The 16,671-nt window shown below is 39.6% G+C and overlaps 2 protein-coding genes and 1 non-coding gene across 12 annotated transcripts; 1 reads left to right on the top strand and 2 right to left on the bottom strand.

Moving 5' to 3' along the window:
* Nucleotides 1-894: 894 nt before the first annotated feature.
* Nucleotides 895-975, bottom strand: TRNAL-CAG (transfer RNA leucine (anticodon CAG)). Its single transcript has one exon. It is a non-coding gene; the product is annotated as a tRNA-Leu (tRNA).
* Nucleotides 976-1,048: 73 nt separating this feature from the next.
* LOC116248817 (pentatricopeptide repeat-containing protein At1g74600, chloroplastic-like) lies at nt 1,049-7,593 on the top strand. 10 transcript variants are annotated; one of them, XM_031621806.2, is made up of 5 exons: nt 1,049-1,185; nt 1,637-4,430; nt 5,908-6,642; nt 7,126-7,165; nt 7,254-7,593. In XM_031621806.2, the coding sequence occupies exon 2, from the start codon at nt 1,689-1,691 to the stop codon at nt 4,344-4,346; it is 2,658 nt and encodes an 885-aa protein (XP_031477666.1). In that variant the 5' UTR covers nt 1,049-1,185; nt 1,637-1,688; the 3' UTR covers nt 4,347-4,430; nt 5,908-6,642; nt 7,126-7,165; nt 7,254-7,593. The 10 variants fall into 10 exon arrangements, with proteins under 10 accessions (XP_031477666.1, XP_049932301.1, XP_031477662.1 ...); XM_050076344.1 differs by adding an exon at nt 4,965-5,354 and having other exon boundaries at nt 1,061-4,475; XM_031621802.2 differs by adding an exon at nt 4,965-5,354 and having other exon boundaries at nt 1,061-4,430.
* A 2,196-nt stretch (nt 7,594-9,789) lies between these two features.
* LOC116247852 (protein FEZ) lies at nt 9,790-12,976 on the bottom strand. Its single transcript, XM_031620220.1, has 4 exons — nt 12,796-12,976; nt 12,403-12,405; nt 11,845-12,149; nt 9,790-10,657 (listed from the first exon to the last, which is right to left on the bottom strand). The coding sequence occupies exons 1-4, from the start codon at nt 12,974-12,976 to the stop codon at nt 9,977-9,979; spliced, it is 1,170 nt and encodes a 389-aa protein (XP_031476080.1). The 3' UTR covers nt 9,790-9,976.
* Between the last annotated feature and the right edge of the window lie 3,695 nt (nt 12,977-16,671).

The raw sequence follows: 16,671 nt of genomic DNA on the forward strand, positions 1-16,671 counted from the left end.
ACAACAGTTGGAAATGCATTAGTTATATGCAGCTTTGCATTTTGACGACATTTCATGGCTGTTTATGTTGGTTTTAATTTTATTTGCCCTGTACAATTGTCTTGGTGCCGCCTCTTACAGACGTTCAAACAACTGCTGACGTCTTTGTGGGGCGACACTCCCTTGGGAAGAGTGTTTGAGTGTAGCGCAAATAAGTTGACACATTCTGATATTATGAGATTGTTAAATCCCTCAGTTTGTGCTCCACACAAAGATAGTGATTGTACAACGGTAACAATTATCTGTTCGTGACAAAGTTTTCTGAGTTCTCTTGGTTAGGTACCATATGTTTTTTTTTACTAATAAGCAATGTGGTATAATCTGAAAGAAAAGCACGATTTCTTAACAAAACAACCAAAAGATAACTAAGGTTGTGTTTGTTTTATCATGAATCTTAGATCCCACAGTGGTTTAAAGGATCTCATATCCATGAATTTGAGATGGACAGCCCCCTCCCTTTTCAATATGCCATAAATTCATGGTTTTTAACATGTTAGCATAAATTTTTTATGCTACTGACATCCAAGTTTGTTTAAACTGAGGATCTCAAAATACACCTTTGCATGCATTTTTTTATTTAAGATTCGAAGCTATCAAACACAAAGAAAACCTAAAATAAGAAAGAAATGAGAAAGGGTGGGTTGGCAAGAGTCAAGGCTGTAAAGTAGTAAAGTTTAGCTAATCTAATTATTTATAGATGTTGTCTCCAATGAAGGTTAATATGGGGGAAGCGTATTATTTATGTGTTGTCTCCAATGGGAGTTAATATGTGGGAGGTGTGCTCATTCCTATAGGCTAGAAATTAAGATATTACTCGAAAAGGAATAAAAAAAAAGAGAGGGAGAAGTACATATTTGTCAAGAATGGGATTCGAACCCATGCCCTTTCGGACCAGTACCTGAAACTGGCGCCTTAGACCAACTCGGCCATCTTGACCTTCGTGCAAATTCAGTTAGGCTTATTTTTCCTCTACTAACTTGAACATTTAGTCTTTCTGAGCTCCAATAACGTTCGTAACGCTTTTCTCCCGCACCCAAAATCCTTCTGATTCCATAAACCTCCAATCGAAGCTTACAGTGAGCAGCCGGTGCTGATGAATCCGTTCGAGAGCGGACAATGAGCGCACCACTCTCCGTCGATGGAAATGTCAGGCTCAGGTCCTCCTATAGGTTTCTTTCACATTCTTCTTGTTCTCCAATCTTGCATAAGAGAACAACCTTCCATTCACTGGTGACCTTTTTCTTCCTCCCAATCTCCTTGTTGGGCAGCTGGAGAGTCGTCCTTGCCCTCTCCCATGAACCGCCGAACGACTGGGTGCCATTTTTGTGTTGAGGATTTTAAATAGAATCATACCCGAATTTGGTTGTTCGAGGAGGCTTTCCATGTGAAACGTTAAATGAAGGATCTAGGATCATTGTATGTGGGAAGAATGTATTTGTAGATCGTTGTTTTGCCCATGTCAAGTTCTCATGTGAAAATTTATGATGTCATATGCTTCTATTCTCTGCACAAGGCCATAAATTGTTTAATGTTTAACCATGATGCTTATGCTTCATAACTCTGAAATGTTAACTTTTGTTTCATGGACGTAGTGCAGCTTTATCTGACCTTGATGCTGCTAGCAACATCGGTACACAACCCTTCGAGTTATGCCCTTTCATCAAAGTCTTTCATTGAGAACGAGAAGGAAGCCTCTTCATTCATTCCTTCCTACTAGTGTTAGCAAAGCTCACGAAGCATTTGGTAGAGTTTCTCGATGGATTTCTGGCTCTACGTTTAACTTCTTGCCTTCTGAATCCATACCAACTGGCTGCCACTTTCTCCAGTCCAACGTCCTCCGGATTCATCGCAGTGCTCACTTCTCTAACAGTTCCATCAGTTCATTTCTAATTTGCAGATATAACCATGTTGCTCTCCCGCTGTCTGTTGAAACTCACCACCCAAACTTTGCCTCACGGCGTGCTCTCACCCCTGGTTTTGTTTATGATTCTCAGTTCGAAGAGTTGTGGTGTCTCCTCTGCAGGATTCGTTTGGCAGGCTCTATCCCTGATGCCTTTGTCTATTGCCGGCTTTTGTCAGCGTGCTCTTTGCACCGATCTTGGCAAAGAGGGTTGCAGGTGTTTGTGCATATTATCAAATTTGGGTATTTGTCCAATTTGTATGTGGCAACCAGCTTGATTGATTTTTTGGCCAAAAACGCAAGCTTTGACGACATCATGTGGGCTTTTTATGACATTCCTCATAGAAATGTGGTTCTTTGGAATGCTGTTATTGCTGGTAGCGTGAGGCACAAAGAGAGCTGGGTGGCACTTTCTCTCTTCAAAAGTATGCTGTATGATTCTCATTATGTACCAAATTCTTTTTCACTTTCAAGTGTCTTAACTGCTTGTGCTGGTATTGAAGAATTGGACTTGGGTCGATCAATTCATGTTTGGATAATCAAATGCAATCTTCTAGATGATGTTTTTGTTGCAACTGGCCTCGTTGACATGTATGCAAAATGTGGAAGCATGGTGGATGCCCTTGTGGAGTTTCAGCGAATGCCCGAACGTAATGTTGTGTCCTGGACAGCTGTAATCTCAGGTTATATTCGCCAGGGTGATGCTGTTTCTGCTTTTGAGTTCTTCAACAACATGAGAACTTTTGGAGTTGGTGCAAATATATACACTCTCACAAGTATGCTCTCTGCCTGTGCTAAAATAGCCAAACTTGAACAGGTATTGCAGTTTCATTGTTGGATGTTGAAGAATGGTCTTTTTTCAGGCACTGTGGTTTCCGAGGCCCTCATAAATGCATATGCAAAATGTGGGAACATTGAATTGTGTGAGAAAGTTTTTCATGAAGAAAGAGTCAGTGGTGATAAGATATCTATCTCCTTATTCTCAGCCATGCTTGCTGGTTATGCTCAAAGCCAGAATTCTGGAAGATCTATTTGGTTGTTCCAGCAGATACTTCATGAAGGAATGAGACCTGACAAATATGCAACATCAAGTGTTTTGAGTGTAGTGGACGTTGAAGAACTAGGGAAACAGATACACTCTTTTGCTGTTAAGACAGGATTATCTTGTGATGTTTCTGTCGCTAGTTCAATTTCCACAGTGTATTCCAAATGTGGAAGCCTAGATGAAGCTTTTCAATTGTTCGAGGGAGCAGTTGAAAGAGATGTTGTTTTTTGGACATCCATGATTGCTGGATTTGCAGATCATGGCCAGCCAGAAAAGGCATTTGAACTAGTCAGAAAAATGCAGTTCGAAGGACTCAACCCTGATGTGTTCACTCTGTCAGCTCTCCTCACTGCTTGTTCTGTTTGCAAATCGTTGAGGAAAGGAAAAGAAATCCATGGCTTTGCTCTTCATTTTGCCATGGAAGGACAAAATCTCGTAGGCAGTTCTCTTGTTAATATGTATTCCAAATGTGGAGACACAGTTTCTTCCTTCAGAGTATTCAATAGGATGCCAGAAAAGGATCACTTCTCTTGGTCTTCTCTTATTTCAGGTTTGGCACAAAATGGGTATTGTGAGGAGGCCTTGATGCAATTTCATGAGATGCTGAAGGATGGATTGAAAATAGATAGTTTTGTTGTGTCATCGCTTCTTGGGGTGCTCTCAAGTCTCACGTACGTGGAACTGGGCAAGCAATTTCATGCTCAAACCATAAAAACAGGCCTGGAGTTCGACCTTACTGTAGGCAGTTCTTTGGTTACTATGTACTCAAAATGTGGAAACATAGAAGATTCTCGGAAAGTATTTGATCTTCTATGTGCAACAGATGTTGTGTCTTGGACTGCCATAATTGCTGGCTATGCTCATAATGGACAAGGTCTTGAGGCTCTTCAAATGTTTGAGCAGATGCTAGAGAAAGATATTGAACCAGATGCTGTGACTTTTGTTGGGGTTTTGACTGCATGCAGCCACAATGGTTTAACAGAAGCAGCATATGGCTATCTTGATTCCATGGAAAAAGATTATAGTATCAAACCAGGTATTCCACATTATGCATGCATGGTCGATGTGCTTGGCCGATCTGGCAGACTGGAAGAAGCAGTGAAGTTCATAGATGCAATGCCTCTCAAGCCAGATGCGCTTGTTTGGGGAACACTTCTTGGTGCCTGCAGGCTCTATGAGAATGTTGAGCTTGGAAAATTGGTAGCGAACAAGGTTCTAGAGCTGGCTCCCAGTGATTCAGGAGCCTATGTGTCATTGTCCAATATGTCTGCGAAGATAGGCAACTGGGGAGATGTTACAATGATAAGGAATCTGATGAATGATTTTGGTATTCAAAAGGAACCAGGGTGGAGCTCAGTATAACAAGTTCAAGTGATGAGAGTAACGTCAGACCTGTTAAGTTTCCTTGATTAGGGGAAAAGGAGAGAGAGTTGCTGATTGTGGCTGGTACGTCCTATATTTATGAATGGCTTCCTTAGGGGTCATGTACTGGTGAGAATTCCACTGTGCAGCCAGAACCTTTTTCTCAAAATTTAGAAAGTGAAACTCGCCTAGCAAACATGTAATTCTTATTCCGAAAATTCACCGACGATTCCAGAATAAGAATTCAGAATTAAAGTGGGATCTAGAGGAGTCCAACTATATATATATATATATATATATATATATATATATAGAGAGAGAGAGAGAGAGTGGTTGGTTCCATATAATTGTATTCAAATAATAAAAATAGCAACTAACAACTAACAGACTAGGATACCATCGATTATTCAACAAAAAAGAAAGCAATTTGTTGTTGCTGCACCCAAGCTGTGCCTGCACTTGCATCATGTTGATTTGAGTGTGACGATCTTTTTAAGGAGTCCGTTACTTGGATCCTAGGACTTTTTTTTGCCAGTCAATGCTTCTTTTCATGCATCTCCGCATCCTCTTCCCTTTGTGTCCTTCCTCTGCTGCACAGCCTCACAGTCCTCTTTGCAGCCTCGCGTTTCACCTTTTTGCACCGGCAACATCCTCCTTTGGCATCAACTCTCCTCCAGCGACATTCCTTTGCTCATGCAAGCTTCATCGACCTACGGCTTACAGCTCTTATCATTGACCTGCCATCACTGCCATCGTCATTGATGTCGTTGCTTCACCATTGCTTGTGTTCATCTATTGAAGCTTCCCGACAGTGATCCATGGAGCATCAGTGACCGGTTGTAGCCTTAATGGTGATGCCACCTCCATCATAGATGTCCTAATGTCAAAATGAGATAGAGTTCAAGAACGGAGGATAGTTTTGATTGCCAGACGTGCTCCATCAGAAATAGGCAAGAGCTTCTGATGCTGGATTCATTCCATCAGGAATTTGTGAGGGCTCCATTAGAGGTGAAGTGGGTCTCTGACACACATTTGTCAATAGTGGACATATACACTATCTATGACACAAATTTTGCGTGAGTGATGGCCTTGATTTTGTGGAACAAAAAGTTAAGTTGTTGTATTATGAATGAAAAGGGTGACATCTCCAGTCGTAGAAACTGAAGTGAGGCATTTGCCCTAGAAAAGAGTTCCTGGATGTCAATCCTGATGCTCTATTGCATCCAACCCATCGAGAGCCTTGGTTTCTGTTGACAAGTCTTTTTTTCTTTCTCTTCTACTTCACTAGTGACTTCCTCATTTTTTTTTCAATAGTACTGTCTTTTACTGTTTTCTCATGTCTTCACTCATTTTATTGCTTTCAACTATGTTTCAAAGCAACAATGTGAGTTTCTTCTGGTTTTTGTTTTTTGGTGCGAAGCCAGCACATCTTCATGAGCAGCAGTTCAGAATACCAATTATTTTGCATGTTATATATTATGTTCTCTAGATAAAAATATGTTATCTGTAAATTGGATGCTGAAAGTTTCTTGTTCTAAATGATGTCCATTTGGATCTACAGATTTTGATGGTCTATCCATTTAGCTTCTAATTGAGCCATGAGTATGAAGGATGGATCTTGGTATTCTGGTCGTGTGGTTGAAGATCATGCACAATGACGACTTATGGGATATCTGAGGCTACGAGTTTCTCAAACTATTCTCTCATTTTCTATCATGAGAAGTCCAGAATGCAGAATTTTTGATGTAGTACTTTGCTGTTTGCCATATCAGTCTACCAATATATTACAACTCCAGTAACTAAATTCTATTTCTGGATACACATATATGATCTTAAGCACCTATACTTTTGGCCTGATCATACCTCAACAAAATGTAATGTCAATGCAAGGCATGCAAGCTTTCTTCCATGGGCAAGTTCTTTATTAGCTCATTCTTTCTTAATGGAACATTTTTCAGTTGCATTTCAACTTCGCATGCTATTTTTTCCTCAGCTATGGCCCTATACCTATGTTGTGTTTGCTTGTTTTTAATTGTTGCATTTCAATTTCTGAGATGCATTTGTCTACTAGTACCTGTAGGCATTTCCAATGTTTTAAAGGATTCACTTTCCAGGATGGCAAAAGAAAATACCCATTCTTCAATATATTACTGCTTACAAATGACTCAAATATTGTTGTCGAAGACAATGGGAAGTCGGAAGCTGCAACAGAAGAATAGTAGGGTTCCAACTATCTGCAGTGGTTCCAACAGCTTCACGGTTCTCTTCTTTGCTGCCTCGCAATCTGTTCTGAAAGGTAAGCTAATCAATGCAACCTGTTTTTCTAGGTGGTATTGTTGATAGGTAACCAAGTTTATTGGGTTTTTGGATAAAAGGTAACTAGAACTAGGGTTCCTTCTGGATGGGTGCTCAATTGTGGTGTGCGGTGATTTGGAGACACTCTTGCTTTCTTAGAATTTAGAAAGGCAATAGTTTGTCCTTAGTTATGCTTAATATCATCTTCAATTTGGCAACAATGCACTGCGATGCTTGAAATTTTTATTAGGTTTTATTTGTACTTTGTAGTTCTTGTATGCTACAGATCTTTCTTCTAGCTTTAAAATGTTGATCCAAATCCACCATTTAGATGTTTCATGATTTTACCTTATACTGAGCAGCTCAATAATGCTGCAACAACTATGCAATTTTACATAGAAAAATGCTCCATAAGTTTTTTTGCTGATACAAAAAAATTTCACTCTTTGGCAGTTATTGATATTTTGGTGTTTTTTTTCTCTAGGAACTGAAAAGAATCACATGCTTTTCTGGCATCCTTTCAGGTAATCTTGTCACTTGTGGCTAAAATTTCAGTTTCTTTTCACCTAACTTGCCTCATTTGGCTGATGTTTTTCTGTGTGGACGTTGCAGTGATGCTTCTTGGGCTTCTTAATATGGGTATATGGGCATTTCATGTTGAAGAACGATGCTATCCAGACATTAGCCCCAGCATCTTCTTACGCATTATTTGAGTCTTCTTCACTGCTTGCATACCATCACAATTCAAAAGATACTTAAATATCGATTTCCCTTTTTGATGTTTGTTCTGCATTTTTGTTCGATTGAGGTCCACCTGTTATGGAACATTGTGACCTTGTCTGTTTCTCATGCAGTTTCTGTCCATTAGTCAATGTAAAACAGGTTCTGGAAGTTGTATGAGCCTCTGATACTGATTCGTTTTAGTAAGTCATGATTAAGCTAATTCTCCAAACACTGCAGCAGCCACAGATACCTATGAGCTTTGTGTGCTTTCTCTTAGTACCTTTTGCTGTTTATGGCCCTTATTTTACCACGGAGGACAAGAACAACGATGCAGTTGATCAGCAGATTAGGCATTTTACAATTATAGTAAATTGAATGGCTTATTTATGATTTTGCAACCTTCAGCTGTTCCGGGTTTAAGAGATCATGACTACTAGTGCCAACGGTCAATATTTTTTCCCCAGCTTCCTCATCAAACAGCAGAAAAGAGTTTTTGCACTAATTGTTCCAGAAAACCAAAAACACACTAAATTTAGAATAATAGTTTTCCTTTTCCACCTTGCTTTAGGATCATTATTCAAACATTTTAATTGTAAAACAATTAGTTAGGGCCGTCAAATGGGCCCTTAGCTTTGGCTTGTCATAAATGCGAGAATTGCTCAGGTGATCTGTAATTTCCCTTTCATGTGTATCCATTAAGTATCAATTTTGAACAGGTTTAATGGCTACGACAAGTTTGAGACCTTAAGAGGTTCGGCATTAAAATTTCATGATAAATACAGTCAATTATCTCATCGTCACCCAACTTCGGTGCACATCGTAAAAAGCTATGAACCAAAATAACTGCTAATATGATACGAGTATCTGATCTCTTAAAAAGAAATCTCAAAATCTTAAACATACAAATCCACTTATTTTATGCGTCTGGTTGGTTGGATCACAACCCGCTTGAGTAGATCCCAACTCAATTAGCACTCGATTTTGATCCACACCTTAATAAGAAATCATGAACCAAGAAAGTAAATAGTATGACTAAGTATCTAAACTCATGGAAATTTCTCAAAAATCTTTAATAATATGACTGTTCTTTTAAGTTCTCACACGTGTGGTGCAAATAGATTCTTGTTGCAAAATGAGCACGAAGTGCAGATGAAAACATGCATCTAACTTGTTATTGTCCTGGAATAACTAAATATTATTGTAGGTTTATGGAATTTCCATTTTCAGACCTAATCTGTAAACATATCTCAAAGAGAAGGCCTCATTTTTTAGATTTGTGATATATCCTCTTTGACAAGTTTCATATATAGGTCTGCTTGTTATGGCTGTAGCCTGTACTGCGTAACTGAAATTTACAAACTAGTCCGGTTAATTTAATAAACCCCCTTTCATTTTTAAAAGATAACAAATAAACACTTTGTTTCATTGGTGAAGGGTTGGGTCAATCCTTTGTTTTTGTCTAGTGTTTAGGTTGTATTGGCCTTTCTTTGGATATATCCATTTTGTTGAAATAAAGGTACTGGGCCTAATTTTTCACTTCAAACACTTTGATTTCAATTGGAAAAAACACAATGAAAGTGCAAAAGCTTCATGCATATTTGCAAAATGGGAATTGCTTTAAACTATGTCGTATGGTAGTCATCAGAGAAAATCAGTACCATATCATGATATTGAAACATTTAGAATCATAAGAGGATTCTGGAATTACTATTAATATATGGGCTTGCAAATAATAATTTTCCTGCTCTTTTGGTAGGTACAAATGAACAGAAGGGGGTCCAAGGAAATTACTCTATCATGGTAAAGGTTAAAAATGTTTTTATGTGATCACAGACGCATGAAAGTACCCAAGACTTGATATGATCCAGTACATGGAAATAAAAACCAAATCCAAAAATAAGGTCCAAAACCAACTGAAAATTTGTTTTCTTGTAATTTATATATAGGTCGCCTATTTATTCTTCACTCTGGACAAGAAAGGAAGGTAGGAGAAGAAAAATTCAGTGCCAATAATCAACCAGCTTCGCTCTATCACTCTTTTGTGTTTAATTGTTCCCTTACTATTTAACGAGATACCAGCAGAATAATATCTTGAAACACAGACTCTTGCAGCAATGTTTTTCATCGGGACATGACACTAATGGTGGCCTCATCAAACCATCATTTGACGTCTTCCTCACGTTGGGACTTATAGACGTGGAAAGCATGTTACGAATGTAAGCTTGGAAGATTACTGCAACCTGCTCTTTGCTACGACGGTTCTGTATGTTAAGAGATGCAGTTAGATCAGAAATCAAGTGAAACTTATAACGGTGCTTCAGTGCACAGATTCACATGAGAGAGAGAGAGAGAGAGAGAGAGAACACCGGACAGCATGCAATTCCTGCTACTGCATTTTCCTTTTTAACATGCTTGCATTAAAAAAACAAGCATTAACGCCTAAGATCTTTAAAAGCTAGTTCAAGGTGGAACACTTGGCTGTAGTGGTGTTCATTCTACTCTGTAAGTATAGATGATATACATCAGTTAGTCGATAGATAGTGGTGTTACTATGTCTCTTCTTCACTTTTTTGCTGCAGAAGGAAATTATACGTATTACAAGATACTGCTTCCTACCAACTGCACATCTTGTTCGTGGAGTAAGTTGTCGGCATCTCAGTTGATACTGTGGTAGAAGAATCCCACGATAAGCTAGCCTTCAATGCATCAAACGCATTAGACTGGACGTTGAATGGGAACGCAGCTGCTGCTCTAACTGTTGTCACTTGGGCATTTCCAACACAATCGTTCTGAGCATTCCGCAAGTATGTCACCTCTTCTCCATTCTGCTGCTGCAAATTCTCTACAAAACTGGCATTATGCTGCTGCTGCTGTCCAAAATCAATGCTCACAGCCCCCTTGTTGATGTCTCCGACCATGCCGGAGGAAAGGTTTATAAGCATATCCAGTGGTGAGTATGTGTAGCTTAGAGGTGCATCTGTAGTTGTAACTGACAGTGTAGCAGATCTGCAAGCTTGTGGAATATTTGGTTTGCTGTAGGCTGGCAAAGTTAGAGATGAGAAGTCCTCAGTAGCAGACGTTTGCAACTCGTTGTTGCTGCAGGCATGGATTGCTGACCCAGTTTCCGTGGTGCAAGAGATGTTCTCTGAAGTAAACTGGCCTGAGCCTATAGTATGCAGGAAAGCATCAGAATCAATGCTGGTTTTCAGCACTGGAGATGGCCATGAATGAGAGAATGCTCTTTGAGACATGGGATTGTTTTTTTTGAAGATCCTGCAGATTGCCCATGAATCCTAAACAAGAGAAGCATAGCATTAAGTCAGTGTTCACAAGATCTTGAGAAAAAGGCCATATAATTCCTAGTGTTAATCTGTGCTTTGGGCTTTAATAGGGTCTGTGATCTCTCACTTGGTAGCTCTTGCGTTTTTTGGATGAGCAGAAGTAATTTATCCTACCACTTAAAAGTGAGGAGATGCTTTCATCAAATCACTTGTCTCTTTAAGGTACAGGGTCTACTTTTAACCAGAAAAGTGAGTGGATGCTTCCACCTAACCACTCGTAGGCCCTAAATAAGAGCTGCTTCAAGTGCCTGCTAGTAGTTTTAGTGAGGTCAGTTCTAAGATTCGACCACCTTCCTCTTTCTACAGGAAGTGGGCCACTCCAAGACTCAATGCTGAAGGCAAGGCTAGTGATCTAACTTATTGAAGTTCTCCTTCCTATATAAATTCATGTACTTATTCTAGTACTTGAACTGAGTATTCAAGTACCTTTTCCTCATCAAAATAATGTACAGAGCGTGGGACTCACGGTACTTGGTGGGACTGCTACTGAAGGAAAAATGAATGAATTACTTGACTCTGGTAGTGCAACTTCTCTCTTACTTGGACCACGTCGCTGCAGCTGCGTACTCTGCTCTATTCTTCAATATAATAACCCATCAACGTGGTGTGGGTCCCACCAAATACTAGTAGGACCCACCTGTTGATCTAGTGTGTCTAGAGGAGGAAGAGAAATTGGTCTACTCGGTTGGAGTATATACAGAAGCCTCCTCCCTTGGTTGTTTGATCATGATGGAATTATTTTACTCGTGCCCTGCAGTGACCCTAAGGAGAAATGAGATCAAGCCTTCAAGTCTTTCACGTTCTCAACTCTATTCGTCATGTAATGAATATTACTGTGGACTCATGAAACTGAAGATGAACCCCACGAAATGGTGCAAAATGTGTTTGGTGGCAAAGATAAAGAACAAAAATAGGTATGAAGAGATTTTGATTGTCTCAAAAGAGCCATGTCGAGTGAAATCTCGCGCTCAGATCAACGGCAGACTTAGGAAGTGGCCACCCTAGAGCTTGAACTCCTGATCTCTCACATGGCAACTGGAGTTATAATTTAGCATTGCACCAAACACTGACCTTCTAATCATCCACAATCTAGCCCATTTAAGGTAAACATGAAATCTATATATGAGTTAATGGCTCACATTTGGTGGGATGCTTTTGTCGAGTGGCTTCTTGGGGGTGCAGGTCGAGTCGGTGAGAGAAGGCAGCCTGAACTCGTGCATCATCCAATCCGTTTTGATTCCTTTTGCAGCTCTCCCTCTGTAGAAAACCAGTGATTTCTTGAGCCCAATGCACTTGGTTCCTTCCGAGGAATAGATGGGCCTGTCTGTTCCTGTGGCCTTCCAGAAACCTGCTCCTGTAACTCTGTTGGGCCGCGCGCTATTCCTATATTTCCTGTCCCTCGGGCAGTAGAAGTACCACTCTTTCTCGCCGACGGTCGCCAGCTCTTCATGTAGCAGCAGGGAAAGAATAGTTCATTAGATCTCAGAGACTAAAGCAACTCATGAAAAATAGAAGTAGAGGTTCTCTTCTAGTTTTTACTTGTTGAGAGTAAGAGATGAAGGACATCCACAGAGTGATGCCTTTAAGGTGGAGTTACTTTTGAGACATTACCAAACATTGATGAAATAAGTTAGTAAAATAAAACTTTAAAAGGCCAACAAATAGTGGCCCAAATTTTATGCCAAGAAACGTAAAACCTTCTGTTGGGTGTACTGAATATGAACTTTTTTGAGGGAAAGAATGTCTAAGACGTTTGACACTGGTGCATTATTCTGAAAAATAACACTGTTGTTGACAATGTAAAAGCTAACTAACTTCAGCTGAAATAAGAAAAAAATGCTCAGCCCTTGATAGAATAGTGAACAGTGATAGGAAGAGACTCTCATTTAGTTTTCCACTGCCAAGATGTAGACTGTAAATTAAGCTGGTAAGGAGCGGTAGAGAGTTACCAATCTGGGGTGCAGTTTCTCTTCATAATAACCAACAAAAGGAAAAGCATATACTTTTGTTCACAGGAGGAGGAAAGAGTGCGAGGTGAAGTCGTGAAGAGTAGAAGCGACAAACGTGAAGAGTAGAAGCGACAAACTTACTTGGAAGATCCCATGGATCGTACTTATATATGTCCAGCTGCTTGATGAGCTCTACGGAGAGCGGCTTCTGTTGCACCTTCCTTTTGAGGTAAAACCCTACAAGCTCTTCATCTGTTGGATGAAATCTAAACCCTGGCAGCATGATCTCATCGATCTTCTCTACCTCATTCTTCTCATCCATATCTTTCTATGAAAACTTTCCGAGTTTCAGTCGGTTGCCTTGTTCAACTTGAATACTTGACAACCTTTACCTGTTATAACTCACACAACTGCCAGACTCGGCGGCAATATCAGAACCACAGAAGAGAATTCCTGCTGCACTCCCTTGTTCAAAAAGAGAACAAACCAAGCATACTGTTTCGATGCTTGTGAGAGAATGAAGCAGTCTTATTGAGGAGATTCACAGAAGTAGAGAGTTTCTCGACCACTTCAAATTGCAAGTTGATTGGTGAGTTCAATGGCATTATATGCCTCCTGTTAAGGAGGCTAAGACCGAAGCTTAGGCCGATCTTTCGGGGAGTCTGGTAATGGAAGCAAGCCCCCATACAACAAGACACACACTCACACAAACACACAAAACTATAAACAACTACCAAGAAATCAGCCCAAGTCAGACACCGGATTTCAATGCATGCAGCTGTTCTTGAAATCAGATGCTTCTTAAATCCAATGAGGAAGATCTCAAGAGAGCCTAAAAATTCAGCAGCCCTTTTGGGGATGTCCAAATATTTACTTTTCACACTGATCATGCTCTGGGTTTCCTCATTATCCCTTTCGAAACCAAGATATGGCAGGGTTCAAGGTGAAATTCAATTCTGGTATTTTTTTTTTTTTTTTTGTGGAGGGGACATACTTTTTGGTATTATCTAATTAGAAGAGATCTGTCACTTTTTTCTCTTTCTCTCAAACACATGCACTAACCTTTTTTTATTCATCAGTTTCCACAAGGAAAGCTCATATACCTACTTGTGAGAAGATTTGCTCATCCTCCGCATATTCTTTTTTCTGTATTCTCTTTTACTGTGTCTTCATATTCTCCTGATCCAAAAAGTCACATCGCGAGCAGCTGCAGGGTGCCTCAGAAAGGTCCTTCCTTTCATCTTTATTCTTATTTCTTTGTCAATGATATATCTTTTGGTGTGAGGGATATTTCATCCTTCTCGGGATCTTGGACGATTCTTGTAAACTCAATGCTCATGGAACGCTAAGAAAACAAAAGAAAATCAGGTGAAGTTGGGATTGTTTTAATGCTAACAGTTCTTAAAATAAATAGAATTGACAAGTGTCGCCACTCTCTCCCCTCAAAATCTATTATTATCATATGTCAATTCATTATGTCCGTCCATTTTGAAAACCAACGGCTGGTATCGCTGCCACTCGTTCCAGAAAAGCCTTTTCCAGCGATACCAGGGTCGACAAGAGAATTCTTTATGGTTAAATAATCTAATGGGGCTATGGCTTCTTCAGATATTCTTGGTAGCGCTCAGGGAAAACTCTCTCTCTCTCCCGCACAATTTCTTTGTGTAATAAACAAAGCTAAAAATGTTTATTGGCGGAGCGTCGATCGCTTTATCTAATTATAATTCCTTTGATACTTCATATTCTTATTAGTTCAAGTGATAACCTCCATCTCCAGTTGATGGTTTAATGCAGGGTAGATCAGAAAAAAAAATGGTTCATGACCGCATTAATGGTGCATTATAGAAAGAAATCTAAATCTTAATGTACATTGTTTAGGACAAACAGACAGTTTCCTAGATTCATTCAAACACAAGAACTGAATTTAACTGAAGCATAATAAATTTGGTAACCTTTTGTATCAAACGAATATCACGCTGTAAAAGACATGAATCAGAACTCTGACTGAGATTTAATGAGGAAATCTACTTCCTCGGACTTGCCTTTGGCCCATAATCTTTTTTTTTTTTTTTTCAAAAATATTTCTTTGCAATTAGGAGCTATATTTTTTCTGGAAACTGTCGAGTAAGGACTTGAATCAATGTTTACTAAGACTATAAGAATGTAATTCAGTGAGAGAAGGTTTACTGTTGGAAAAGAATGCCCTTGATGTTTGTTATTTTCTCAACCTAACAAAATTTGAATCTCACTTCAAGCTCTTATTTGACAGTTTTCATAAAAGGTGAAGCCCTTATTACAAAAATCACAAAGGTTAGTTCTTTCCCAAGAATTCCAAGCAAAGGGTATAGCTGAAAATGAAAGCTTCCCAATATAATAAATTAAAACCAAGTAACGTCCAAGTTTAAGGAATGAAACGGTATAAATCAAGAAAAAGGTATGTGAAATTTTGAACTCACTGAAAAGCATGAGTACATCCAGATTTCTCATCAATCAGAAAATGGGAAGTATGTAAATCACAAGAAGGCATGAACAAGATTTGAAAGAAACAAAAAGGGAAAATTCTTAACTGGGCATCGGTACTTCCTTTAGATTTGTTAATTCTAAGTCCTCCAAGTGTGTCTGCTGTATAGAGAACACTAGAATTAACCCCTCATAAATTACAGCAGCTCACAGTCAAAATCTCCCACTTGGAACACCAACCTAGCATGACTCCCCAAAATTGAGCCCTCGTTTGGACCAACTCTTGTCTCTTCTCCTTGACCTTGGGGTTTGCCACTCCAAGCGTGCAACCTAAGTTTATAATTGTTTCCTTTCAAAGAGAAGGAAGGAAGAGTCAAATGCTTCAAACCCAAGTCTTCATTCCCCTTGTGTTCCATTTTCTATGCTTATCTGAACTCCCAAAAACTGTACATGTTCCCAACACACACACACACACACACACACTCTGGTGCCCTTTCCACCACAAAAATGGATAGTCAAAGACACCCAAGAGGACTATTTTGGACTTTGACCTGAAAGCAAGCACCAATCACTATCTACAAGTGGAAATGACATGAGTGAGTATTTTGGATTTGGACATCTTAAGTGAACTTGGGGCTCAATGAGTTAGGTTGTCTAGCATTGTCCCCAAAGTCCTCATAATGGCCAGGGATGCAAATTGGAGCATGGGATTTGGGACCCTTTTTTCAATTTAGTCCCACTTGTTGCTTTAGGACCACCTAATCCGATCGTAGTTATAGAATCCAGAACTATTCTTCCCAAGGATCTGGACTACATGCTTATCTAGCGGTGCCATGAACGAACCCTAGCGAGATCCGGATCGAGCCGAGGTTCAAAATCCGCAGCCGAGATGGACCCATCCCATGGTTAACTACCTATAGATCACAATAGAGCCGGGCTTTATGGTCTTGGATGCACACCTAGTCAACTAAAAACAAAAGTGAAGCATGCAAAGAGTCGCTTTCTTCTGTTTTAAGAACTTCACAAACGAGCAAGAAACTAGGTGGAACTAGGCTTACACTTGCATGAAGATCCCCAGTGACAGAAACTTTGGAGTTCCTAATTACTCTAGCAGAATATCAGGATCTCGGCCACCATCGTCCAAACGGGGCCTTCATAATCACACAAGGGACCTGGTTTCGTTCTTGGCCTCGGTAAAGATCAACATGTGCTCATGTAATTTAACCTTCTTTCAGTACAAGAATTCGAGTACTAAATTTACTCGGAAAAATGCCGCCATTAATGGTCTTCAAAACGGTGCGAAATGAAAACGTGCAGTTGTTATTGGACTATCATCTCAAATTCCAAGAAGATCCGAGAGGAAAACAAGAAAAAAGTGAGATTGCTTTCAAATCACTCAAACGTCACTTGAGCCACAGTCAAGTGTTCCTACTCCAACGACTAATTTTCTCTGCTTCTTAACTGGTATTTAACTTGTTCTAGAACTTCAATTAATGAGATCCTTTGTTGTTTCGTCCTCATCAAGCCGCTTTATAAATTTTTAAAGACTTATTATTT

Source organism: Nymphaea colorata, chromosome 2 (assembly GCF_008831285.2).
Source record: "Nymphaea colorata isolate Beijing-Zhang1983 chromosome 2, ASM883128v2, whole genome shotgun sequence".
Taxonomy (NCBI): Eukaryota; Viridiplantae; Streptophyta; class Magnoliopsida; order Nymphaeales; family Nymphaeaceae; genus Nymphaea; species Nymphaea colorata.

Excerpts from the sequence above, each read along its gene's own strand:
- LOC116248817 (XM_031621806.2), top strand. The coding sequence starts at position 1,689 with ATGCCCTTTCATCAAAGTCTTTCATTGAGAACGAGAAGGAAGCCTCTT.
- LOC116247852 (XM_031620220.1), bottom strand. The coding sequence starts at position 12,976 with ATGGATGAGAAGAATGAGGTAGAGAAGATCGATGAGATCATGCTGCCA. Across the intron at positions 10,658-11,844 it reads ACAAAAGCATCCCACCAAAT|GATTCATGGGCAATCTGCAG; the intron begins GTGAGCCATTAA and ends TCTCTTGTTTAG.